At 45.3% G+C, this 26,938-nt stretch overlaps 1 protein-coding gene across 1 annotated transcript in view; it reads right to left on the bottom strand.

Annotated features, from left to right (window-relative positions):
- cadpsa (Ca2+-dependent activator protein for secretion a) overlaps positions 1 to 26,938 on the bottom strand; it is a 378,183-nt gene that overhangs the window by 60,598 nt on the left and 290,647 nt on the right. The window contains exon 25 of the mRNA XM_039611943.1: positions 10,760 to 10,792. Coding sequence (XP_039467877.1) covers positions 10,760 to 10,792 — 33 coding nt within the window. The remainder of the gene's footprint in view (positions 1 to 10,759; positions 10,793 to 26,938) is intronic.

The raw sequence follows: 26,938 nt of genomic DNA, 5'->3' as shown, positions 1-26,938 counted from the left end.
ACCCTATATCAGGTGTGCATAATTATTAGGCAACTTCCTTTCCTTTGGCAAAATGGGTCAAAAGAAGGACTTGACAGGCTCAGAAAAGTCAAAAATAGTGAGATATCTTGCAGAGGGATGCAGCAGTCTTAAAATTGCAAAGCTTCTGAAGCGTGATCATCGAACAATCAAGCGTTTCATTCAAAATAGTCAACAGGGTCGCAAGAAGCGTGTGGAAAAACCAAGGCGCAAAATAACTGCCCATGAACTGAGAAAAGTCAAGCGTGCAGCTGCCAAGATGCCACTTGCCACCAGTTTGGCCATATTTCAGAGCTGCAACATCACTGGAGTGCCCAAAAGCACAAGGTGTGCAATACTCAGAGACATGGCCAAGGTAAGAAAGGCTGAAAGACGACCACCACTGAACAAGACACACAAGCTGAAACGTCAAGACTGGGCCAAGAAATATCTCAAGACTGATTTTTCTAAGGTTTTATGGACTGATGAAATGAGAGTGAGTCTTGATGGGCCAGATGGATGGGCCCGTGGCTGGATTGGTAAAGGGCAGAGAGCTCCAGTCCGACTCAGAGCGCCAGCAAGGTGGAGGTGGAGTACTGGTTTGGGCTGGTATCATCAAAGGTGAGCTTGTGGGGCCTTTTCGGGTTGAGGATGGCGTCAAGCTCAACTCCCAGTCCTACTGCAAGTTTCTGGAAGACACCTTCTTCAAGCAGTGGTACAGGAAGAAGTCTGCATCCTTCAAGAAAAACATGATTTTCATGCAGGACAATGCTCCATCACACGCGCGTCCAAGTACTCCACAGCGTGGCTGGCAAGAAAGGGTATAAAAGAAGAAAAACTAATGACATGGCCTCCTTGTTCACCTGATCTGAACCCATTGAGAACCTGTGGTCCATCATCAAATGTGAGATTTACAAGGAAGGAAAACAATACACCTCTCTGAACAGTGTCTGGGAGGCTGTGGTTGCTGCTGCACGCAATGTTGATGGTGAACAGATCAAAACACTGACAGAATCCATGGATGGCAGGCTTTTGAGTGTCCTTGCAAAGAAAGGTGGCTATATTGGTCGCTGATTTGCTTTGGTTTTGTTTTTGAATGTCAGAAATGTATATTTGTGAATGTGGAGATGTTATATTGGTTTCACTGGTAAAATAAATAATTGAAATGGGTATATATTTGTTTTTGTTAAGTTGCCTAATAATTATGCACAGTAATAGTCACCTGCACACACAGATATCCCCTAAAATAGCTAAAACTAAAACTACTTCCAAAAAGTTTCAGCTTTGATATTAATGAGTTTTTGGGTTCATTTAGAACATGGTTGTTGTTCAATAATAAAATTATTCCTCAAAAATACAACTTGCCTAATAATTCTGCACTCCCTGTATTTGTCTGTCAAAAATAGTTCATAACTTCCTTCAACTTATTCATGTCACCTAAAGAGTAAACCTGTTTCTCCATCACCAGTTCAGCTCTGATGATTCAGTAAGGACATCTGCCGTTTTTACAGCTGTAGCTCCAGCAAACATCAGCTGATACCAGAAATTAAAAGCAAATGAATTCTAACAACAGCTGATCAAGCTTAAACGTGCTGCTGTTGTTTTGCGCGATAAACAAACAAGAGAGAAACGCCGATCATTGATCAGTTTCATGACTGAAGTTTCAACAGGCGAGAGAATGACAGGGGAGGCTGTCATAAAGTTCAACATGCGCACACAGCTGTATAGAAACTCCGTCGTGCTAGCTAGAACGCAGTACGAGTTATTGTAAGTGATTGAAAAAGTCAGCACAACGAAAATAAACTACACCTAAACTCGGTTTATATCTGACCGAAATAGAGTGCAGTTCATAACTTCTTACCTGAAATTCAGTTCACCTCACGCTCCTGCCTTCGCTTTCCTGATCCATGATTGACCACCGCGTTAGCAATCGCCTGCCCGGCCTCGTATGTCTCGTTGGCGGCATGTCCTTTCTGTCACACACCGGTGGATAGCTGCCCTCTGTTGTAGCTCCACCACCAAACAACTCAGTTATTTCCTCACGCTCCTGCCTTCGCTTTCCCTGATCCATGATTGACCACCGCGTTAGCAATCGCCTGCCCGGCCTCGTATGTCTCGTTGGCGGCATGTCCTTTCTGTCACACACGGTGGATAGCTGCCCTCTGTTGTAGCTCCACCACCAAACAACTCAGTTATTTTTTCCACATCGACCAGCATCATCGGCCCATATAAACGAAAAATAAGTCCAGCTAAGACACAGACCCTTGCCGAGCGATCGGGCGATTAAACAAATTTTAGCCACCTCACTATCAGCCAAGCCTGGGTGGTTTTTTCGAAGGGTCGCTAGCCACGCTAGCTAGCTAAGCTAGCGGCGCTAGCTAACTAAGCTAGCGGCGCTAGCTAGCTAGCCAGCCGGCTATCAGCAACACGTAAGAGAACTGTTGCTAAATAAACTACACCTAAACTCGGTTTATATCTGACCGAAATAGAGTGCAGTTCATAACTTCTTACCTGAAATTCAGTTCACCTCACGCTCCTGCCTTCGCTTTCCCTGATCCACGATTGACCTCCGCGTTAGCAAACACCGGTCGCCTGCCTCGTATGTCTCATTCGCGGCATATCCTTTCTGTCATACACGGTGGATAGCTGCCCACTGTTGTAGCTCCGCGTTATAGCACCACCAAACAACTCAGTTATTTTTTCCACATCCAGCTGTAACTCCGATTCTATGCGAGCATTTGCGAGACCGGGAGGTGAAACGACAGAGAGAGTCCCTCGCTATCCATTTGCAGCCAAGTGCGGCAGCTAGCTAGGTAGCCGGCTAGCTGTCAGGCAGGACCGACGTAGTCAGAGCACTGTCGCTAAATATGGGATGTCTTGATAAAACAAGCAGATATTTGAAGTTTACACACCTACATTCTCGCCTGAAAATATCTTAAAAGCTTATTTTGTGACCTAGAAACACGAATAAAAGACATATAAAACGAAGTGGTGGCCGCCATTGTTCACTCTGTAGAGGCGTGCAATGAATTGTGGGATATTGAGTTTTCCACCAAGCATTACCGTAACTTTTGAATGATTTGCGCAACCTTAAAAATTCCAATGGCTCCTGAAAGCAGCGACGCTGTGCGCACCGTTGAAATTGTCATCATTACGGTAATCCAAATAAGGGTAGACAGGCTGTACCACTCCCGGCATACCACTAGAGAGAGCCAACGCACCACAAATGAAGTCTGTTTATTTGCCGCCAAAAGATGAATTGGCCTAATTTGCACTAAAATATTAATATTTAAAAACTATAAAAGTCATGAACACCAAAAGTCATGACATAATAGTCCAGCTCCAGCCGCACAAAATGATCTAACATATGTAACCCTAATGTCAAAGCTGTTCGGCAGAGGAGCGCGGGAAAATTTTCACTAAAATATTAATATTTAAAAACTATAAAATTCACAAAGACCAAAAGTCATAGCACACCATTCCAGATCCGGCCGCACAAAATGAGGTAACATATATGAAGCTTGTCTCAAAACTGCGGGGCGAGATTCGCTGCAAAATTTCAGGCGGAAACTGGAGAATAATAATAATAACTAGAAAGCGAAAATTTCAGAAGAAATTTTATGTGCCCTATGCCGCTGCTAATCACTGTAGTTTGCCATTCATACGGCTACAGAGAGCAAAACTCAGAAGAGCAGCCATTCTCCACCATGAACTATGGTAAAAAACAAACACCGCTCACGCTTCACAGATGACAGCTTACAGTTTTGTGTAAAGATGAAGTTACTTTGTACAGCGCCGATTTGCAGACGCTGTGCACACAGGTTCATGAGCAGAAGTCCCATTGTACCACGGCAGACCCGACAATGTTTGCATGAACACGCTTTGAAGCATTACATTATAGACCACTTTTCACACATGCATTCACTTTTTGTTTTTGTTATTTTTACACAGTGTTCTGAATTATGAACAATGGTCTACAGCCAATCCTGTGTATTATTATACAAACTTTGGTTGTGAGATTCAGATAACTATTTAATAAAAGCTAAATATTTTATATGAGAGTAAGAAAGAAAAGTATATCTTTGTGTCCACCTTTCTCTGTTAATGCCCTAGCTCCCCCTAAAAGCTTTGCTAGATCCGCCCCTGCACAGTTACCAGCTGTCAGCTACACAAAAAGGAGCTTGGTCTTTGTCTCTCAGAAACAACTCATAACTTCCTTCAACTCATTCATGTCACCTAAAGTGTAAACCTGTTTCTCCATCACCAGTTCAGCTCTGATGATTCAGTAAGGACATCTCCTGATTTCATCTTCATGCTCCAGCAAACATCAGCTGATACTAGAAATTAAAATCAAAAGAATTCTAACAACAGCTGATCAAGCTTAAACGTGCTGCTGTTGTTTAGCGCGATAAATAAGAGCGAACAGCCGATCATTGATCAGTTTCATGATTGACGTTTCAACACGCGAGAGAATGACAGGGGAGGCTTCGTAACGACAGAATAAATCATAATGTTTTCTCTGAATGTGGGACGATTCCGTTTATGCGGCACGGCAACTCTATGAACTAACCCTAATGAATAAAATAAAGTCCAACGTCAGTAACTTAGTGCGCACACAGCTGTATATAAACTCCGTGGCATTATGATTGTAAAGGTCAACGAAAATAAATTACACCTAAACTCGGTTTATATCTGACCCAAATAGAGAGCGACCGGTGCTGACACGAGTTTCACCACGCCTCAATATAAGCCAAGCCTGGGTGCTTTTTCCACGAAGGGTTGCTAGCGCGCGAGCTAACTATGCTAGCGGCGCTAGCTAGCTAGCCGACTATCAGCAACACATAAGAGAACTGCTGCTAAGTAAACTACACCTAAACTCGGTTTATATCTGACCCAAATAGAGAGCGACGGGTGCTGACACGAGTTTCACCCGCCTCAATATAAGCCAAGCCTGGGTGCTTTTTCACGAAGGGTTGCTAGCGGCGCGAGACTAACTATGCTAGCGGCGCTAGCTAGCTAGCCGACTATCAGCAACACATAAGAGAACTGCTGCTAAATAAACTACACCTAAACTCGGTTTATATCTGACCCAAATAGAGTGCAGTTCATAACTTCTTACCTGAAATTCAGTTCACCTCACGCTCCTGCCTTCGCTTTCCCTGATCCATGATTGACCACCGCGTTAGCAATCGCCTGCCCGGCCTCATATGTCTCGTTGGCGGCATGTCCTTTCTGTCACACACCGTGGGTAGCTGCCCTCTGTTGTAGCTCCACCACCAAACAACTCAGTTATTTTTTCCACATCCAGCTGTAACTCCGATTCTATGCGAGCATTTGCGAGAGACCAGGGAGGTGAAACGACAGAGAGAGTCCCTCGCTATCCATTTGCAGCCAAGTGCGGCAGCTAGCTAGGTAGCCGGCTAGCTGTCAGGCAGGACCAACGTAGTCAGAGCACTGTCGCTAAATATGGGATGTCTTGATAAAACAAGCAGATATTTGAAGTTTACACACCTACATTCTCGCCTGAAAATATCTTAAAAGCTTATTTTGTGACCTAGAAACACGAATAAAAGACATATAAAAAACGAAGTGGTGGCCGCCATTGTTCACTCTGTAGAGGCGTGCTATGAATTGTGGGATATGGAGTTTTCAACACAAGGATAAATCTTTTCGGCTGTACTACTCCCGGTATACCACTAGAGAGAGCCAAGACACCACAAATGAAGTCTGTTTATTTGGCGCCAAAAGATGAATTGGCCTAAATTTGCACTAAAATATTAATATTTAAAAACTATAAAAGTTATAAACACCAAAAGTCATAACATAATAGTCCAGCTCCAGCCGCACAAAATGATCTAACATATGTAACCCTAATGTCAAAACTGTTTGGCAGAGGAGCGCGGAAAAATTTTCACTAAAATATTAATATTTAAAAACTATAAAATTCATAAACACCAAAAGTCATAGCACACCATTCCAGATCCGGCCGCACAAAATGAGGTAACATATATGAAGCTTGTCTCAAAACTGCGGGCGAGATTAAGCTGCAAAATTTCAGGCGGAAACTGGAGAATAATAATAATAATAAATCCGACGAATAGTAATATGTGTGCCTCTTTCCATAGGCACACATAATAACTAAAAGCGAAAATTTCAGAAGAAATTTTATGTGTGCCTATGCCGCTGCGAATCAGTGTAGTTTGACATTCATACGGCTACAGAGAGCAAAACTCAGAAGAGCAGCCATTCTCCACCGTGAACTATGGTAAAACAAACACCGCTCGCGCCTCACAGATGACAGCTTACAGTTTTGGGTAAAGATGAAGTGACTTTGCACAGCCCCGATTTGCAGATGCTGTGCACACAGGTTCATGAGCAGAAGTCCCATTGTACCACGGCAGACCCGACAATGTTTGCATGAACACTCTTTGAAGCATTACGTTATGGACCACTTTTCACACATGCTTGGTGTACCCACACAGCCGGCTGTAGCTTTTCAACTGACAGCCCGACACACACCCAAAAACAGCCGAAAGAGCACAGACTTTACGCCCGTGGGTCCACCTCCCCTGCAGCGGCACTGCAGACCACGCCCGCCACACACATCAAACACGTAAAATAAATATTTATGCACTTTTGCATTTACTTTTTGTTTTTGTTATTTTTACACAGTAAATGATTAACAATGGTCTACAGCCAATCTTGTGTATTATTATACAAACTTTGGTTGTAAGATGCAGATAACTATTTAATAAAAAGCTAAATATTTTATACGAGAGTAAGAAAGAAAAGTATATCTTTGTGTCCCCCTTTCCCTGTTAATGCCCTACCTGGCCCCTGGCAAAAGCTTTGCTAGATCCGCCCCTGCACAGTTACCAGCTGTCAGCTACACAAAAACAGGAGCTGGGTGTTTATTTGTCTCTGAGAAACAGTTCATAACTTCCTTCAACTCATTCATGTCACCTAAAGCAGGGCTCGCAAAATTTCAAAATCCCTGGTAGCCCTTCGGGGAGGCACTCTTCAGTTTTTGGTAATAAATTTAAGTAGCCCGAATAAAAAAAAAAAAAAGAGGACAATTTTTGGATTGATGTTTTGTTTCCTTTACAATATTATACATTAAAGTATAATATTGTAAAGGAAACAAAACATCAATCTAAAAATATTTAAACACAAATTACAACAACAATTTCAATCATCAACTCAAATATTTGGTTCTAATTGAACAAATTTCTATGAACTTGTAAGAACTGTACAACAGGAATCAGTCTGTGTCAGATCCTTATTTTTGACATTTCCACTGAAATCACAGGTAAGAGGCAAGTGCAACCAAGATCTAGGCCATTTGCTTTTTGAAGTTTGCAAAGACTGCTAAATTTTGCCAGTGGTAGTTCACTCTTTGCAACATAGTAGGCTGTTCTAAACAGATTTTTCAGGACTTCTTGTTATGCTTGGTTTATTTTTAGTATGCTTTTGCAATTGGTGTTTGTTCTGGGAAAGATATTGCAGACTGGGCAATAATGCATTTCTTGCATTTGTCATGGGTTCTGATGGGGTCTTTCTTAAAATGACTGGTCCCAGTAACAAAGGCGCTTGTCGACTCAGAAATCGAGGGAAACTCACAACACACCCGGCAGAACATGAGGTTATTTAGCTCGTCGTATTCCAGCCACATAAATTCTTTAGTCCATGAAACCATAAAGCTGCGCTTTCTTTTTCCCTCATAGTCTGATTTGTCATAACTTTTCCGTTTTGTGGTTGGCTTTTCTTTGGCTGCCCTTCTTCACCCTGACCTCTCTTGTTTGGCTCTGCAGAACTAAAATACCTGCTTAAATCCATCTGCTCTTACATGCATACTTACATAACGATCAGCAATTCTCTGCGTAATCAGCCTCTATCACGTTTAAGCTTGCTGCAGGAGATTTCACTTGTCATGTTTGATAGTAAGCTAACGATTGATAAGACGATGTCAGAGGAATTGGTGTGCAATTAATCTGTGACTTACCAATTAGTGCTGTCGCTCTCTACACACAGTTAGCGCAAAGTGAAAGTGAAAGCAAAAACAAGCGCAAATTCAAACGCGATTTCAGTGTGTCACATATTGACAGTGGCTCATCGATGCCGATGACATAATTACTCAGCTACATTTGCGAAAGAATGCAAAAGCATTGACATATCTTTCCCTCCCATGATAGCCCGACGGGCAGGGGCTGAGATGGATTTTGGTAGCCCGATTGGAAAAATCGCTAGCCGGGGACGTCGGGCTAGCGATTTTCGCAGCCCTGTAAAGGGTAAACCTGTTTCTCCATCACCAGTTCAGCTCTGATGATTCAGTAAGGACATCTCCTGGTTTGGACCAGCCGCAAAATTAAAATCAAATGAATTCTAACAACAGCTGATCAAGCTTAAACGTGCTGCTGTTGTTTAGCGCGATAAACAAGAGCGAAAAAGCCGATCGTTGATCAGTTTCACGATTGAAGTTGCAACAGGCCAGAGAATGACAGGGGAGGCTTCATAACGACAGAATAAATCGTAATATTTTCTCTGAATGTGGGACGATTCCGTTTGTACGGCAACTCTACGGACTAACCGTTATGAATAAAATAAAGTTCAACGTCAGTAACTTAGCGCGCACACAGCTCTATAGAAACTCCTGTGCAATTCATAACTTCTTACCTGAAATTCAGTTCACCTCACGCTCCTGCCTTAGGTTTGCCTGATCCACGATCTACCACCGGTCGATCGGCGGTCCCCGCCCGCCTCCTATGTCTCGTTCCGCGCATGTTTTTCTGACACACACGGTAGATAGCTGCTCTCTGTTGTAGCTGCGCGTTAGCCAAGACCAAACAACTCAGTTATTATTTCCACATCGAGCGGCGCTAGCCACGCTAGCTAGTTAGCCGGCAACATCGTCAGATATAATATGGGATGTTTTGACAAAACGAGCAGATATTTGAAGTTTACACACCTACATTCTCGCCTGAAAATATCTTAAAAGTTCATTTTGTGACCTAGAAACACGAATAAAAGACGTTTAAAACGAAGAGGTGTCCGCCATTGTTGAACTCGGCAGAGGCGTGCTATGCATTATGGGATATTGAGTTTAAAAACAAGCATACAGATTTCGGCCGTACTACTCCCGGTATACCACTAGAGAGAGCCAACCCACCACAAATAAAGTCTGTTTCTATGGAAATTGGCCTAAATTTGAACTAAAATCTAAATATTTCAAAAACTATAAAAGTCATGAACACCAAAAGTGTATACCATACTAGTCCAGCTCCAGCCGCACAAAATGATCTAACATATGTAACCCTATTGTCAAAACTGTTAGGCAGAGAGGCGGGAAAATTTTCACTAAAATATTAATATTTAAAAACTATAATAGTTATAAACACCAAAAGTCATAGCACACCATTCCTGATCCAGCCGCACAAAATGAGGTAACATATATGAAGCTTGTCTCAAAACTGCGGGCGAGATTAAGCTGCAAAATTTCAGGCGAAACTGGAGAATAATAATAATAATAATAATAATAATAAATCCGACGAATAGTAATATGTGTGCCTCTTGGCATAGGCACACATAATAATAAATCCGAGGAATAGTAATATGTGTGCCTCTTGTCATAGGCACACATAATAATAAATCCGAGGAATAGTAATATGTGTGCCTCTTGTCATAGGCACACATAATAAATCCGAGGAATAGTAATATGTGTGCCTGTTGTCATAGGCACACATAATAATAAATCCGACGAATAGTAATATGTGTGCCTCTTGTCATAGGCACACATAAATAATAAATCCGACGAATAGTAATATGTGTGCCTCTTGGCATAGGCACACATAATTATGACATCTCTTTGAACTTTTTATTAGCTACTTAACAGCAAGAGGTAGAACAGCGATTTAAGTCAGATTTGATTTAATCACCATCAAATGACAGAATACACCATTTAGGTATGCTGCAGAACCACACACACACACACACACACGCACACACATGCACACACACACTCACACACAGACACACACACACACGCACTACACTGGATCCCTTCAACACCTCCAATCAGTAGTGGGTCCACTGGAATGGTTGGATGGATGAATAGACAGATGGATGGAATTTCAACAAATGGAAATCCCAACACTCACTCTGTACATCATATAAAAGAGCAAATGTCATTTTAAAGTCAAAAGCAGAAATTTGTCTTTGTGAGAAGGTGATGACTCATCATGTGTGTAGGCTGAGGCTTCGCGGGAGATGTGATCAGTAAATTTCACAAATTCTTGCCTCTCTGAATGTCACGTCATATTAGTTTTCTAATATGAACTATTTCGTTTTCTAAGTAGTTTTTTTTTTTAAATATTACAATATTTACACCTTTTTTTTTTTTACCCAAAAGGTTAAAGGCTGTCTCTTCTCATTTCTTTACATTACAGACACACGTGTCATCATGTAACTACTATATGAAGTGGATTACAAATTCTTATCATGGGGTGGAATTATATGTTGAGTGACACAATACAGAGGAGTCTTAACAGCACTTACATGCATGTGAGTCATGCAAACACAACATGGACTGGGATTAATGAAGACATTTTGAAGCCAAACAGTCACCAAAGCTTTCAGAATTTAGATTTAGTACTTTAAAATTTCTCCAAAATATATCTGATGAGCAAATCAAAACTTGATAAAGGCACAATGACCCATACTATACACACATACATTACAACAGCGGAGATGTAAAATGAATACTTACAGGCACGTCCACATACTTCGAAGCAGCTTTCACCTTGACAAAGATAGAAAAACACTGAGTACAGCAGCTGTTGTAGCAAAAGTTGTCCTGGTGAGACTGAGCATCGTGTATCTTCACGCCTGCTGAACTGGAAACACTGATTTGTGTAGATATTAGCTGCACAAATGCACTCGCTGTTATTGCATTCATAATTTAACAGTTTGGCTTTTGTATTGTGGAAATTTAGGGGAGCTACTGCTCATCAAAAAATCTAATGGTATTACAATTAGCATAAATTAATAACATTAAAAACTATAACCACTTTAATGAACTAGTGAGCATAGAAACACACATATCAGAACAGATGATTATAACATGATGCTATGATACTATGAGGAGATACATACAAACGCTACGATGAGTATAGTGAAATAAATGGATACATTTTCATTAAATCAAATTTAAACCCCTTAATTTACCAGAACAAAATGTAGCTGTATGGAATTACTGACAAATTCTGTACATAGGTGTGCTCTTCACACTATGATTTACACATACTACCATTTACAGTCCAAGTAAATTATTAATGAAGTATTCTGATGCATCTTGAATAAGTTATGCCCTTCTCTGTGAGTGTGTTAACTAAGGTTTTATAAACACTTAATATTTCAGATCATAGCTGATTCAGGTAGCTACCAGCTACCAATGCAAAGGCCAGCAGAATCTCACATGCCAGTTGTCTTTGCAATAGAAAAAGGAAACATATATAACACTAGAGGAAAAGAAGACACTGAAACACATGAGATATCAATGTAAAGGATGTCCTCTGTTTAATTTATCATGTCTTAGTAAGATAGCCAAAATAAGTCAAAAGATAGAGACCAAAAACAAAGGTCCATTACAGAGGACATAAATAAATATGCTGGTTTTTAGGAGGTTTAAACTTCCATAACTTCACCCACTGGTTTCTGACGTTTCCTTTAGAAGCCTTGAGCAGAGCAATTTTGCCATTGCTGTTTGTGACAGAGGCACAGAGCTGAATGCTGATGCATTAGAGATGTGCAAAGTAGCCGGTATTTGTATTTGTACTTGTATTTGAGTAAAATTCAAAATAGGCGTAAAAATCCAGTTTTTTGCGTTACACTTCTAATTAATGCTATAGTGTAAGTATTCTTTAATTATATCCATTATAATAATTATGGATATGCAATATTAAATGATGTTTTTCCATAAATCCAGCAATGAACATGTAAAAAGGAACGTCTGAAATAAATCAAGTAATAATTAGACGAATTCTGTCTCATGATTAACTTCCACAAGTAGTGAAAACCAGCAGGGGTTTGAAAACGATGTGCTGGGAGTCAGCCGTTCTCTAAAGTGAGCCTTGAACTCCCACTCAGCTAACAGCTAGTCAGGGGAGCTGTCTGTTAGACCAGTGGGAACTGACGTGTCTGAAAACACTGGACGATTTTAGCAAATATTGTCTATATTGTACAGGGAACTAGGAAGGTGATTTTAATACTGTGGTAATGTAGTCAAATTTCGATGTACCTGTGTGGACTCTGACTGCTGCATTTTGAATGAGCCAAAGCCATTTTTCCTCTGGGAGAGGATCTCACATGCATTATAGATGGCAGAAAGTTGGTGGCATAAGCCACCGCCTCTGTTTAAGGATGGTCATTCACAGTGGACATAGATGGCTTCTTTCACTCCTCTTTCAAGCCATCTGTCTTCTCTGTCCAAAATGTGAACATTGTCATCCTTGAAAGAGTGATCTTTGTCCTTTAGATACAGATGTAGGCTGGCTCTTGTTCTCTTCAGGTGGCTCTTCTATGATGTTCCATGCAGGAGCTGTCATGGAGCAGCTTTGGGCTTGGCTTAGAGTCTGGGCCACCTGTCCTCGTTGTGGGTGAAGGCAATCATGGCTTGTATGTATTTCTGGATATGCACTTATCTTGATTGCAGGAGTCCTCAGCAGACAGGGAATCCAGCAGGAGTTCTCTCAGGTGTGGTAAAGGTTGAACATCCCACTTTATGGCTGAGCTATTTTCTGGCTAAGTTGAACAAATCCAGTGCAGCCAGAAGGTGACGTAAGTAGTAGCATTGGCGACAGCTTATGTTGTATGTAAGGTAGCAAATGTGGACTCCACAGAGGGGAAAACCACTATCAGCCAGTGGTTCAACCAGGCTCGAAGTTCCTCAAACAGTAAAGGTTCCTCAGTAAAAAACAGAAAAGGCAGATAGCAAATAGACAGATGTCCACTGGGAAAGGGAATAGGAACAGGACTATAACAGGAGTAATTTGTTCAGGGAGGTCAGCAAATGTGTGGACAGATATGTATATATGTATGTTGTATAGAGCGCTTTGAGTACTCCAGGAGAAAAGAAAAGCTCTATATAAGAATCAGTCCATTTACCATTTACCACATGGGCTGAAATGGGATAACATGGTAGCTGTTATAAGTACAGTGGTCCCTGTTTTATCACAGGAGTTATGTTCTAAAAATAACCCGAGATAGCCAGCTTAATTTTTTACAGTTATTATAGATGTTTTAAGGCTGGAAATGTTAGGATGCCTGGGTCGTTGACCCAGGGTTTTGAGTTATTATGTTATTTATCATTTCTAGTCTTTGGTTTCTTAGTTGGAGTTCTATCTTATGGTTTATGTCTCTGTGTAATCCTTAGTTGCTGTCTGCTATATCCCCGTGTCCAGTCAGTGTCTGTGTCTGCCCTGGTCCCACGTCTCTGTTCCCTCTGTTGCAGTGCCTGCCTGTGAGTCTGTGTCTTTAAGTTCAGTCTGTGTTATGTTTCCTGTTTTACTTTGGAGGTGCGTGTCTTATGTTAATGTCTCTGGTTTTGCTTCCCCTGTTTTGTTAGGCCTGATTTGCCCCAGCTGTGTTTCCCTCCTGTTGCCCATTCCCTGATTGCTCCCTCTATGTATTTAAGCCCTGTGTTTCAGTTTGTCATTGTTGCGATCTACCGTTTACTATGCTGTGTGTTCTGTCTGCTTGCCTGAGTTTATTTTTGCACTTTGGAAGTTTGTTACTTTGAGTTCAGCATTAAAGCTGTTTTTTTGAGTTCACGTCTGTCTCCGGAGTCTGCACTTTGGGTCCTTTTCCTGCCTGCACACAGCCGTCACATAATAGTAAAACCCATCTCTACACACTTTATACACTATTCTCAGACATACATGAACATTTTAACACTTTTCTCTCTTGTTTAAACACTCTTGAAGTTCAAACCTTCATAGAAAAATAAGTCCAGTATTATAGAATGAAACCAAAGATCAAACCCTGTTTTCAGGTTCAGAACATGGGAATAGAGCAGCTGCCAGAGAATTCAACATTAATGAATCAATGGTATGGAAGTAGAGGAAGCAAGAAGAATAAAGTTTGACTTGTCTGACTGTTTTCTTTCACTTAATGTGCCTTATAATCTTATATAACTTTATAATCCGAAAAATACGGTAACTTCTACCTTTCTTTTACCAGAACACCAACTTTTTGTGCGATGCTAACCGTTGCACAAACAGTTGGTCTTTATCCTGTTGGTCTTTATCATGTCTTTATCCTGTCTTCCTTCTCTCACCCTAACCGGTCACAGCAGATGACCGCCCCTCCCTGAGCCTGGTTCTGCCGGAGGTTTCTTCCTGTTAAAAGGGAGTTTTTCCTTCCCACTGTCTCCAAAGTGCTTGTTCATAGGGGGTCATATGATTGCTGGGTTTTTCTCTGTATCTATTATTGTACGATCTACTGTGCAATATAAAGCGCCTTGAGGCGACTGTTGTTGTGATTTGGTGCTATATAAATAAAATTGAATTGAATTGAATTGAATCTTCCTCCGTCTTTTGGGTGTTACCGCAGGTGCCTTTGACTGTGGTGAACGTTTTGCCGACATTGTTGTGTTTGTTGGGGAGAAAACTTCAGCACTTTAGAGTCACACTGCTAGCGATCAAAGATTTTTGTAAATTTGGCAAGCGGAACGCATTCTGTACTGTACAGGAGACATGGCACGAGATTGATTGACAATGTTCTACAGCTGATCAGGATGAAGAACACAATGCGCTGTCCAAAAAAACCCCCCAAAAAACAAGCATGCAAAAATCAGCAAAACAGCGAGGCTGCGAAAGGTGAACCGCGCTATAGTGAGGGACCACTGTAATGACTGTCCAAGTGTGACACTGAAAAATATTTGACTTTTGAATAGGATACAAGATAATGTTACTGAAGTAAACCCAAAACTGAAATTGGTATGTTTTTTTATCACACATCAAGAGGTGTCATGTTAATTAACCATGCTGCTGTAACTAAAATAGTTAACTTTATCAGGACAGTTGATGAAGTCTGTGAATAACAGCTAGTTTTTTGCACTTTTGATTGGGAGAGTACTTCGAGTCAATATTATCAATGGACTTATATATTTTCTCAAGAAGAAAAGAGTAAAATCATTCACATATACAGATACAGCCACATGGCGGCCTCATTCCTGACAGGACCATGACGGATACCTGGTGGATTCCTGACCGATAGCTGGCTGATATGTGGCTGCAATGATATCCCGCTCCCGTGACGTGTACAGTACAAACAGGAATGTTAACACCCCCAAGCAGCATTTATGAAAACAAGTGGTAATGTCCTGTTTACCACCAGGGGGCGCAGTGCTAATGGAAGTTCATTCACTTTCTGCACATATATCCATGCATGTTTGTACATCCATCATGGTTTCTAAAATATAACTACGGAGGTTATGTACACTGAACAAGCAAGATACAGCAAGTGATGCTTGCACACTGTCAAATCCAGTAGCTACCCTGACATACATGAATTAGTTAACATTACTATCAACAATATGCACTTAACGCTTGTGAAGTAACAGTTATTTGCATTGTGAAAAATGGAAAAATACTTAGTGTTTAGATTGAACATTACTTTATTTAAAGCTCACTAGCAACAGTATGTAGCCAATGTCACTCCCACTGTGCATTTATGAAGAAGTGCGCAAGCCTGTTCAGTCTCTCCCACTCAGCAGTCTCACCAGTCCAGCAGCACAAATGCCGGAGCAGTGAGGGTAACCTACCTACTGACTCGACACAAGTGCTGTCTTGTTTATTCTTTTGAAGAATAAAACGGTAACTTATCAAGCAAGTATATCTGTTAATATTGTAGCGGGCCAGGGCTGTTCGGGGTTTGTTCTGACAGTTATGTTTTGTTGTCATGTTGCCATGGTGACAGGTGACGCGCTGTCTTGGCGACGGTGTGTTTTTCCAGGTGAGAGAGTGCCTTTTGTTTTTGTTGTTGTTGTTGTGCTAGTGCTGCTGAACAGTTTGCTAGCGGCAGTGTTCTCCCGTTAAATCAAAATAAACGGCTGTGCTTCCTGGCTAACATGGCGGGAAGCAAGACCGAACGAAGCCTCTGTCTCCTCCTTGTCTGAGCTCGCCACATTGGTGTCAGAAATGGGATAGCTCACACTTGCCGTAATGGAGAGAGACATTCGGAGGCTGGAGCAAGCTGTCGAGGAGAGCATCCGCTGCCTGGGAAGCTGGCGATTGAAGAGAGAGGAAGCGAGCGGCCATGTAAGTCCCCCGATGGGTCCCGACGGCGCGAGCGCACCGCGGCGGTGGCCCGTCGCGACAGACGCTAGGGCAGGGGTCTGCAACCTTTTACACCCAAAGAGCCACTTGGACCCGGTTTCCACACAAAAGAAAACACTGGGAGCCGCAAATACTTTTTGACATCTAAAATGAAGATAACACTGTATATATTGTTTTTTTCCTTTGTGTGAACAAGGTAAGGTGAGGTGAGGTAAAGTGTGCTGCTTATGAAATCCACGAAGTGCTACAGAGAAAATTACATTTTATTTATGTAATCAACACATTTTGAACTCTTAAAGAAATATAACAAAAGCAAAGACACCCAGCTGAACTAAAATGATCCATGTAGCAAACAAAAACTGTTGTGAGCCGCCTCCCTTATATCTCCTTTGGGCTGTTGGAGCCTTGACCTGACTTTTAAAAAATAATTGGTAAAAAGCTCTATGCTGCTGAAAAATTAAAAATAGATATTTGAAAAATTCTGCCTAAATATGTATTTTACCTGGTTAATGCGTCGGCGGGCGTGGTCTGCAGCACCGCTGCAGGGGTGGCGGACGCACCTGAGCGGCACCCGCAATCACGCTTTACACAGGACTGTAAGCTGTCATCTGTCGTCTGTGAGGCGTGAGCAGTGTTTGTCTTTAACATAGTTCACGGTGGAGCTGCTGACATAATGTGGATCCGAAGATCCATAATTGGCCTACCTGGGGTTGAAAGTCTCGATAAATGCACGGCGTTTGTTTGGTGGGAATACCAGCTTCATGAGTGTGGCGCTTATATTGAGTGAGGAAAAATAATAGAATATAATTTTATATTTATATTTCAATATCACAATAATCTTCCAATTTAGAACTACAAATTTAAAAGAACTAACATAAATAAAATACACTTCAGCGAAATACTTCTAATTTATTTTCCCAAACCACGCGGAGCCGCACTATAAGGACTAAAGAGCCGCATGCGGCTCCGGAGCCGCGGGTTGCCGACCCCTGCGCTAGGGCAATGCTTAATGGGCTGCCTCTGTCGACCAACACACCGAGCCCCCAACCGCGAGCAGTTATGCCTACAACACCAGCTAAGGTACCGAAATACAACGGGCTAACCCCGCTAGAGCCCTACCTCTCACAAGTTCGGCTAGCCGCAAGGCATAGTGGCTGGAGCGGGGAGGAGGCTGCTACACACCTAGCGCTAGCATTGGAGGGAGATGCACTGCAGGTACTCCTTGACCTAGCCCCGGCAGAGCAGCATGAGCTCCAGACCCTCACCGCGGCACTCAAGAGGCGATTCGGGCAGCGGCACTCCACTGATCAGAGCAGAGAGCAGCTGACCAACTGGAGCCGTCGGCCGGGGGAGAGCCTGGGCACCTTTGCAGTGGACGTGTTGCTGTATGCTCGTCGTGGCTACCCGGAGTTCCCAGCAGCAGCCCGTGAGGAGCTTAGCCTGCATGCTTTTCTGCGAGGACTTTTTCCAGAGCGACTACGCCAACACGTCCGCCTGGCCATGCCTCAAACTCTCCGTGAGGCGCTCCTTGAGGCTGAAAGGGCCGAGCTGGTGCTCATCTCACAACCTAACCAGCAGGTGCCCCCCCCAAACTACCCCAAATCAGAGCTGCAGACTGCGACGGGGAGGTCGCAGAGATATGCCAGCTGCAGCCCTCAGTGCCCCGGAGGCATCCTCATTGACCGACCGACCGCTGTTACCGGTGCGATGAGCCTGGCCACGTGGCGCGTGACTGCCCAGCACCTGCCCCGATGGCCAGAACTACGCAGCCTCAGGGAAACGGGGTGGGAGCGGTGTAGCGAGGGGACCACCGCTCCAGCTTCCTGTCCCCCTCCAAGGATGATGCACGGTGGTGGGCCGAGTTGGGCACCTCAAGGGACTCTACCTGAGCTGCTGTGTTGAGGACCAGCCATGCCAGGCCCTGGTGGACACGGGGTCTACCATTTCCCTAATACGAGCTGGCGTGCTCCCTGGAACTTCCATTGGTGAAGGGTTTTTCGCCCACCGACACGCAGCTGATGACAGTGACGGGGGAGAGAACTGATATGCGGGGGAAGAAACCGTTGCAGATCCGAGTGAAGGATCTGGAGCTGGTGCATGACTTCTGGCTTGCTGACATTCAAGACCAGTGCATCATCGGCCTTGATTTGCTGACCCGCTGGGGGGCCTGCGTCGACACCGCAAAGCGGGCTATCACTCTTGGCACAGAGACTCTTGCCCTCCAGTGCGGTCAAAAGCAGGGAGCGGAGGGGACCAGAGCCAGACGAGACAGGCGTCGGGCAGCTGCCGCTTAGCAGATTTCGGGTGCCGGTGGCTCCGGGTCATCTCTACTCACCTCAGCCCCGGCCTCTCAGCCCGACAAATCTCCCTCGACTGAGACAACCAAGGCTGTTGGTGACCTGTGGCACCGCAGCAGCGTAGGTCTCAACGTTGATCAGCGCCAGCGGTTGAGGTGCCTCCTGGACAAGAATGTGGACATCTTTGCCGCCAGTGACAAAGACTGCAGGCAGACGGGGCTGGTCCAGCACACCATCGACACCGGCTCTGCTCAACCCATCCGTCTGCGCCCACACCGGCTGCCCCTCTCAAAACGGCAGGTGGCGGGGGAAAAGATCCGTGAGATGGCTGCGGCTGGGGTGATCGAGCCGTCCAACAGCCCATGGGCGGCACCCAGGGTCCTGGTGGGGAAGAAGGATGGCAGCCCGAAGTTCTGCGTGGACTTTCGCCGTCTCAACGCAGTCACCAAGAAGGACTCGTACCCGCTTCCACGGATCGACGAGGCCCTAGATTAGGTCACCGGCTCCAGCTGGTTCAGCTCCCTCAACCTAAGCAGCGGTTACTGGCAGGTGGAGCTAGCCCCCGAAGCAAGGCCTAAGACTGCATTCACCATTGGACAGGGGCTGTGGCAGTTCAGGGTCATACCATTTGGGCTCTGCAATGCGCCAGCGACGTTTGTGAGGCTGATGGAGAGGGTGCTCGTGAACATCCCTCATAGCCGCTGTGTTGTGTACCTGGATGACCTGTTGGTGCACGGTGGCGACTTCGACAGTGCACTGTCTCACTGGAGCGAGGTCTTCAGTGCCATCCGTCGAGCTGGGCTGCGGCTCAACCCTGCGAAGTGCCGGCTGTTGGCGAGAGAGACTACGTTCTTAGGCCATGTGATCTGCGCTCAAGGTATCGCCACCGATCCCGCAAAGGTGGCTGCGGTCCGGGACTGGCCGACTCCCTCGAACGTCAAAGAACTGCGGAGCTTCCTGGGTCTAGCCTCCTACTAACGTCGGTTCATCAAGGGGTTCGCGACGATAGCCAGCCCCCTCCACCGCCTGACTGACAAGGGCCAGCCGTTTGGCCGGGGTGATGCCTGCGCTGCGGCTTTTGCACAGCTGAAGGAGGCCCTCACCAGAGCCCCAGTCCTGGCCTACCCCGACGCCCGGCAACCTTTCATTGTGGACACTGATGCTAGCAATGTAGGAGTCAGGGCGGTCCTTTCCCAGCAGGACGAGGCCGGAGAACGAGTGGTGGCATACTTCAGCCATGCTCTGGGGCGAGCCGAGAGGAATTACTGCGTGACCCGGCGGGAGCTGCTAGCCGTAGTGCTAGCGGTGCGGCACTTCCGGCCATACCTGCACGGCTGCCGGTTCCTGCTGCGCACTGACCATGCATGCACTGACTTGGCTCCTGAACTTCAAACACCCAGAAGGTCAGGTGGCCCGCTGGCTGGAGGTCCTTCAGGGCTACGACTTCGAGATCCAGCATCGGGCAGGTCGCCAGCATGGCAATGCTGATGCCCTCTCCAGACGGCCCTGCATGGCCGTCGAGTGCCGCTACTGTCTGCGACAGGAGGAGCGGGCCCAGGAGGCGCTGGGGGTGGCTACTGCTCAGGCCACAGCCAGCGGAGGGGGATGGCTCCCATTAACCACGTAGCAGCTGAAGCGGGAGCAGGAGGCCGACGCGACATTGGTTCAGGTGGGGGCCTGGCTGGAGGCGGCGCAACGCCCAGACTGGACGGGGGTGTCGGGACAGGAGCCCAAAGTGAAGGCCTACTACTCCCAGTACAACAACCTGGAGACCCACGACGGCCTCCTGTACCGGAGATGGCGGGCCCCCGGTCAGGGCAGAGATCTCCTGCAGCTGTTGGTGCCTCGGTCGCTGCGGTCGCAGGTGCTCGAGCTTGTCCACGGCTCGGTGGGGGCCGGCCACTAGGGGAATGTCAAAACTCTCCGCCGCCTCAGGGAATGGTTCTACTGGCCTGGCTGTCGACGGGATGTGGAACTTCACGTGCACTGCTGTGACACCTGCACGGCACAGAAGGGCCCGACTCAACGCTCCACTGCCCCCCTTCAGCAGTACCTGGTGGGGGGCCCGATGGAGCGAGTGGGAGTGGACGTCCTAGGGCCTTTCCCTGTTACGGAGTCAGGGAACTGGTATGTGTTGGTGGCTATGGACTATTTCACAGTGCATGGACATGCCGACGTGCAACGATGACGGCGGAGAAGCTGGTGTGCACTGGAGTCCAGCCACTGCACACCTGCTGCTTTGATGTTTGGGCGGGAGCTCCGGACGCCTGTGGATCTGGTGTTCGGGTCCCCCCCCCGAGCCGGAGATTGACGGTGGGCCAGAGATGGACTAGGGAGCGGCTGCAGGTGGTTCACCACTACACCCGCCAGGCCCAGGCCAACGCGGGAGTACGACAGAAAAGAGCCTACGACACCAAGTGCCGGGGGGGGGGTTCGTGCCTGGCGACAAGGTTTGGGGTGTACTGCCCGGTTCGCAAGAGAGGAGTGTCCCCCAAACTCTGCAGTCACTGGCAAGGGCCGGCGGAGGTCGTGGAGTGGCTAACAGAAGTGGTGTACCGTATCTGCATGCCGGGCCCGGGGCGCATGGTGGTGTTGCACCAGGACAGGCTCTCACCGTACCGACCGCTCGCTCCAGCAGACGCTGGGGCAGGGGATGCTGGTGGCACCCCATGTTCTGATCCGAGTGGCTTTTCCCCCGCCGGTCGAGATCGGGCGGTGCGCCAGAGGAAGACACCTGGACATTTGCAGGACTTTGTGTGGGGTAATGGGGTTGTCGGGGACGACTGACCCCTTAGGTGGGGGCTATGTAGCTGGCCAGGGCTGTTCGGGGTTTGTTCTGACAGTTATGTTTTGTTGTCATGTTGCCATGGTGACAGGTGACGCGCTCTCTCAGCGACAGTGTGTCTTTCCGGGTGAGAGAGCGCCTTTTGTTTTTGTTGTTGTTGTTGTGCTAGTGCTGCTGAGCAGTTTGCTAGCGGCAGTGTTCTCCCGTTAAATCAAAATAAACGGCTCCATCCTAGAAAATCATGTTACAAAAAACTGTTTTGGTAAAAGACTGGTGTCCCAGTTTTATAGCATGTTAGTTGAAAACCATAAGGACAACTCTGATGGTAGAAGACGGGAGTGGATTAGTGACTTACAAGAAGATATTTCATCTACTGAATGGTGTGAAATATGTTTAAAAGCACACACTCAAACCATTAACACTCGTTTGAGAATGATACAATTTAACTGGATAATGCGAACATATATATCCCCTGTGCAATTGAATAAATTTGATCCTAATATAATTGATCTATGCTATAAGTGTAATAGACATCAGGGTACACTATACCACTGCCTGTGGAAATGTGAAGAGATTCAAAAATTTTGGAGCTCAGTGTTACAATATATCTCTCAGATCACAACTTCCCTGTACCGCTTTTGCCCTAAGTTATGTATTTTAGGCTTGTACCCAGATGACTGTACTCTGTTGTGTGAGGAAAGAAAAATGGTCGATCTTTGTTTGCTACAGGCCAAAAGCTGTATTGCATTATGTTGGAAGAATGTTGGTTGCCCCTCCTTTAACCACTGGTTAAACAACTTAACATCGAGTTTAGCTCTTGAGAAACTGACTTATATTGTTAGAAAGAAGGCTTCTGAATTTTACAACATTTGGAAGATATTTCTAGATCTACTGAGGAGTGGGGATTTGGGGGGGGCGGTGGGTGAATAAGATAACTAGATAATGATGAATAATGTCTGAATTGCTGTTCGGAATATACTGTGTAACCTACAGTTAAGCCCATAATTATTCATACCCCTGCCAAATTTTGACTTAAAGTTACTTTTGTTCAACAAGCTAGTTCTTTTTTGAGCAGAAATGACACAGATGTCTCCCCAAAGATAATAAGACGATGTACAAGAGGCATCATTGTGGAAAAAAAATATTTCTCAGATTTTATTTATATTTTAGCAAAAAGTATCATGTCCAGAATTATTCATACCCTTCTCAATAATCAATAGAAAAGCCTTTATTGGCTATTACAGCAATCAAACGCTTCCTATAATTGCAGACCAGCTTTTTGCATGTCTCCACAGGCATTTTTGCCCATTCATCTTTAGCAATGAGCTCCAAATCTTTCAGGTTGGAGGGTCTTCTCGCCATCACCCTGATCTTTAGCTCCTCCACAGATTCTCAATTGGATTCAAATCAGGACTCTGGCTAGGCCACTGCAAAACGTTAATGTTGTTGTCTGCTAACCATTTCTTCACCACGTTTGCTGTATGTTTTGGGTCATTGTTGTGCTAAAATGTCCACTGGTTCCCAAAGCCAAGTTTTTCTGCAGACTGCCTGATGTTGTTGTTGAGAATCTTCATGTATTGCTCTTTTTCATGGTGCTGTTTACTGTGATTAGGTTCCCTGGTCCATTGGCTAAAAAACACCCCAAAGCATTAGGTTCCCACCACCATGTTTGACAGTGGGGATGGTGTTCTTTGGGTTGAAGGCTTCTCCATTTTTATGCCAAATGAAGGCAACATCATTGTGACCAAATAATTCAATTTTTGTTTCATCTGACCATAACACTGAAGACCAGAAACCTTCTTCTTTGTCCAGATGAGCATTTGCAAAGGCCAAATGAGCTTTTGCATGCCTTAGAAGTGCCTGGAGAAGTGGCGTTTTCCTTGGTCTGCATCCGTGGAACCCAACAGTGTCCGTTGGACTGTCTGCCTTGAGACATTGCCACCAGCAGAGCCCAGATTCACCAGAATGGCCTTGGTGGTGATCCTTGGATTCTTTTTCACCTCTCTCACTATTCTCCTGGCCAGCACAGGTTTCACTTTTGGCTTCCGACCACGTCCTCTGAGATTTTCCACTGTGCGGAACATCTTGTATTTTTAATAATACTTTGCACTGTAGCCACTGGAACTTGAAAACATTTGGATATGGCCTTGTAGCCCATTCCTCACTTGTGAGCAGCCACAATGCACAGCTGCAGGTCCTCACTGAGTTCCTTTGTCTTAGCCATGAATGTCCACAGACCACCTGCAGAGAGCTGCTGTTTTCACCTGTTGAGTTGATTAAAACAGCTATTTCCAATTAATCAGGGTAATTACGATGCTTTAGAACAGCTTTGACTATTTGGAATGGTATGGAACTTTGGATTTTCCCAGAGACTGTGACAGTTTGTAAAGGGTATGAATAATTCTGGACATGATACTTTTTGCTCAAATGTAATAAAAGCTGAGAAATATTTTTTCCACAATGATGCGTCTTGTACATCATCTTATTATCTTTTGTGAGACGCCTGTGTCATTTCCAGTCAAAAAATAACTTGCTAGTTGAATAAAAGTAACTTTAAGTCAAAATTTGCCAGGGGTATGAATAATTATGGGCTTAACTGTACGTTATGATTTTTTTTTTTTTTTTGAAATTGTATTTATTTGTATTGTTTGCTATCTTAAATTATTTAATTATTCACTTATTTTGAATTCTTTTAGGATTAACATTTCAATTATTATTAATATTATTATTATTATTATTGTTATTATTATTATTATTATTATTATTAATTTAATACCTGCCATATGTTCATTATATTTTTGTGTTGGATACTGTTGAAAAAAAACAAACAAAAAAAACAAATAAACATATGTTTAAAAAAAAATAAAATAAACGGCTGTGCTTCCTGGCTAACACGGCGGGAAGCAAGACCGAGCGAAACCTCTGTCTCCTCCTTGTCTGAGCTCACCACAATATGTTGTAATTAATGCTACAATAAGTAGCACTCTCTAGCTAACGTTAATATTAGTTAGCTAGCTAACGAACCAAACAGGCATAAAATTAGCCTGGTCAGGTCATGGTTAAGGCCAGTTTGGGTGGTTTTCCCACCATAATCCTGTGATGAAAATCTGAAAAGTCTACTGTTGGGATTTATTTTTATCTTTAAGGCTAATACCTCATAATTAGCATCACACAGTTGTTTTATTCTTCACCGCACACAGTGTATTTTAGAATATTCTTTTATTCACTCAGATACTATCAGGATAAGAGGTGGTTGCCACTGTAACAGGCGTCTTGCCTACAAAGGGGTCTTCGACATATAAGGAGAAATCCAGAGGGGTGCAGAAGAAGAAACCTGATATCAGACCATCTGATTCTACCAATCATGTTAACATTGTGTTTGTGGGACCTGCACTGAAGGGTCCCACAGTAAATGCCTTCAGTGGGACCTGCACTGAAGGCATTTACTGCCTGGGAGTGGCAGCCTCTGTCTCTGAGCCAAAGAGGCCGAGGTCCATGGTGCCATGTAAACAAAGTTGATATTCTAACCGGTGGATAAGAAATTGTGAAAACTTATAATTTGAGCATATTGGTGTTTTCTCATAAAAACCCCAAAAGTCCCACATTTGAAATGCCCCCCCAAAAAAAAAAAAACCTCTGATATTTAAAAAAATAAATCTTGAGATTTCTTTTAGCCTGAATGACCACCACATATTTCAGCGACATGGAAGTTTTCTGATCAAAGGTCCCATCAGGCCCACCAGTAGGGGCGTGACTTAGGTAGTCTATAGTGCTATTATGTGAACAGCTGCAATGAATTTCAGTGAGTGGGAGTTTGGGATGTTCCAGATCCTGGTCAGTTAGACACATTTAACATCACTAGTTGGCACTTAGAAACACTAGTTGATTAAACTAATTATTAATATTGCAACGGACTGGGTTACAAGTTAGTTGACTGTTGTGTTATCAGTGTTTTGTGTTCAGAATTGCCACTCCTCCGGAGTTATCCGCGCTCATGCCGCCTTGACTCACGGCATCGGCTGTGGACGCTGGAGATTTTTGCGGGACTTTGCGGAATGCTTCCAATGGATTACTCCAAGATCACGCGAGAACCTACAGCGGATGCTCACGGACACGGCTACTCCGCCGGGGACCGGAGGTTCGCGGAGCACAAAGAGCGGGTGAGGGGAACAACCATGGATATGGCAAGAGAAGCCGGCTTTGCATCCTCTCACCGTTCGGGTGGCCGACTGAGCTCTTTGGGGACTTCTACAGCGGCTGGGGGTGTGGAGAGAGACATGCCGTCATACAGAGGCACTTTCCACGCATCCATGAAGACCCCCAGGTATGATGGCAAGGCTGACTGTGAAGGTTTTCATGCACAATTTGAACTGGTGGTCAGGGCTGGTGGGTGATCTGCTGAAGAGAAATCCCTGCAGCTAGCTATGTGCCTTACTGGTGATGCCCTGTCTTGCTTGCTGCTTTTGAGCCCAGAGGGCAGGGGGGATTATGATGCTTTGGTCGGGGCTCTGAAGAGGTGGTTCGGTTCTTGCTCTGCTCCGAGCAGAGAGCTGTGCAGCAGCCGCCGCCGACCGGGGGAGTCCATTAGGGACCTAGCTAATGACATTGAGGGGCTGGTCCACCGCACCTATGCCCACATGCCCCCCACCATCCAGGGCAAATTAGCTCATGACCACTTCCTCCAGGCCCTGCTACCGGATGAGCTGCGGATCCAGACACTGTTAGCTCATCCTAAATCCCTTCATAAGGCCCTAGAGCTGACTAAAGAGAGAGAGTTACTGTCTGCTGGGGCTGCTAAACCCCTGACTGAGCTGACCGGGCCACCACAGACGGGGGCTGCAGGTGGGACTGCACCTGGAGCCCCTGAACCCACATGGGCAGAGGGATTGACCCAATTGGTGAGAGCTGTCACGCTGCGTGGGGAACAAAGGCCAAGATGGGGGCCGAGGGTCTGCTGGGGATGTGGACGGCCAGGCCACCTAGCCCGAGACTGTCCCCATGCCTGCGGGGATCAGGGAAACGACATGCGGTCTGCATAACCGGGACGATGCAGGACCCTGGGGCTGTGTCCCGACCTCCTTTTCCTGGAGGAACAACCCAGCTCAGGGCCAACGGGGTTGCACAGCGCCCCTGCCGAGCTGTGGATGGACAGGTGGAGCGGCTTGTTTTGTTGGGCAGGACTTGGGTTGGCAGCTGCTAGTACGCTCCATTAGTCGTGAATGGACTATGCTGCTCAGCCCTGGTGGATACCGGGTCTTCAGTGACAGTTTTAAGACCTGATGTGGTGGGAAGGGGGATTGCATCCTCCCTACCATGGTGAAGCTGCAGACTGTCACGGGAGAGCGGGCCCCCATGCTAGGGGAAGCGCTGCTCACCCTGAGTGTGGGGAGGAAGTCAGTCCGCTGCTCGGTATGGGTTGCAAACCTGAAAGACTGTATACTGGGGCGGATGTACTCGGGGCACTGGACTGCGTTATTGACACAAGGGGGGGATGCTCTCGTTTCCTGACGGGTGTGTTGTTCAGATGT

Source organism: Oreochromis aureus, linkage group 5 (genome assembly GCF_013358895.1).
Source record: "Oreochromis aureus strain Israel breed Guangdong linkage group 5, ZZ_aureus, whole genome shotgun sequence".
Lineage (NCBI taxonomy): Eukaryota > Metazoa > Chordata > Actinopteri > Cichliformes > Cichlidae > Oreochromis > Oreochromis aureus.
Note: the sequence above shows the minus strand (reverse complement) of the source record. Positions and strands in the feature narration are given on the sequence as shown.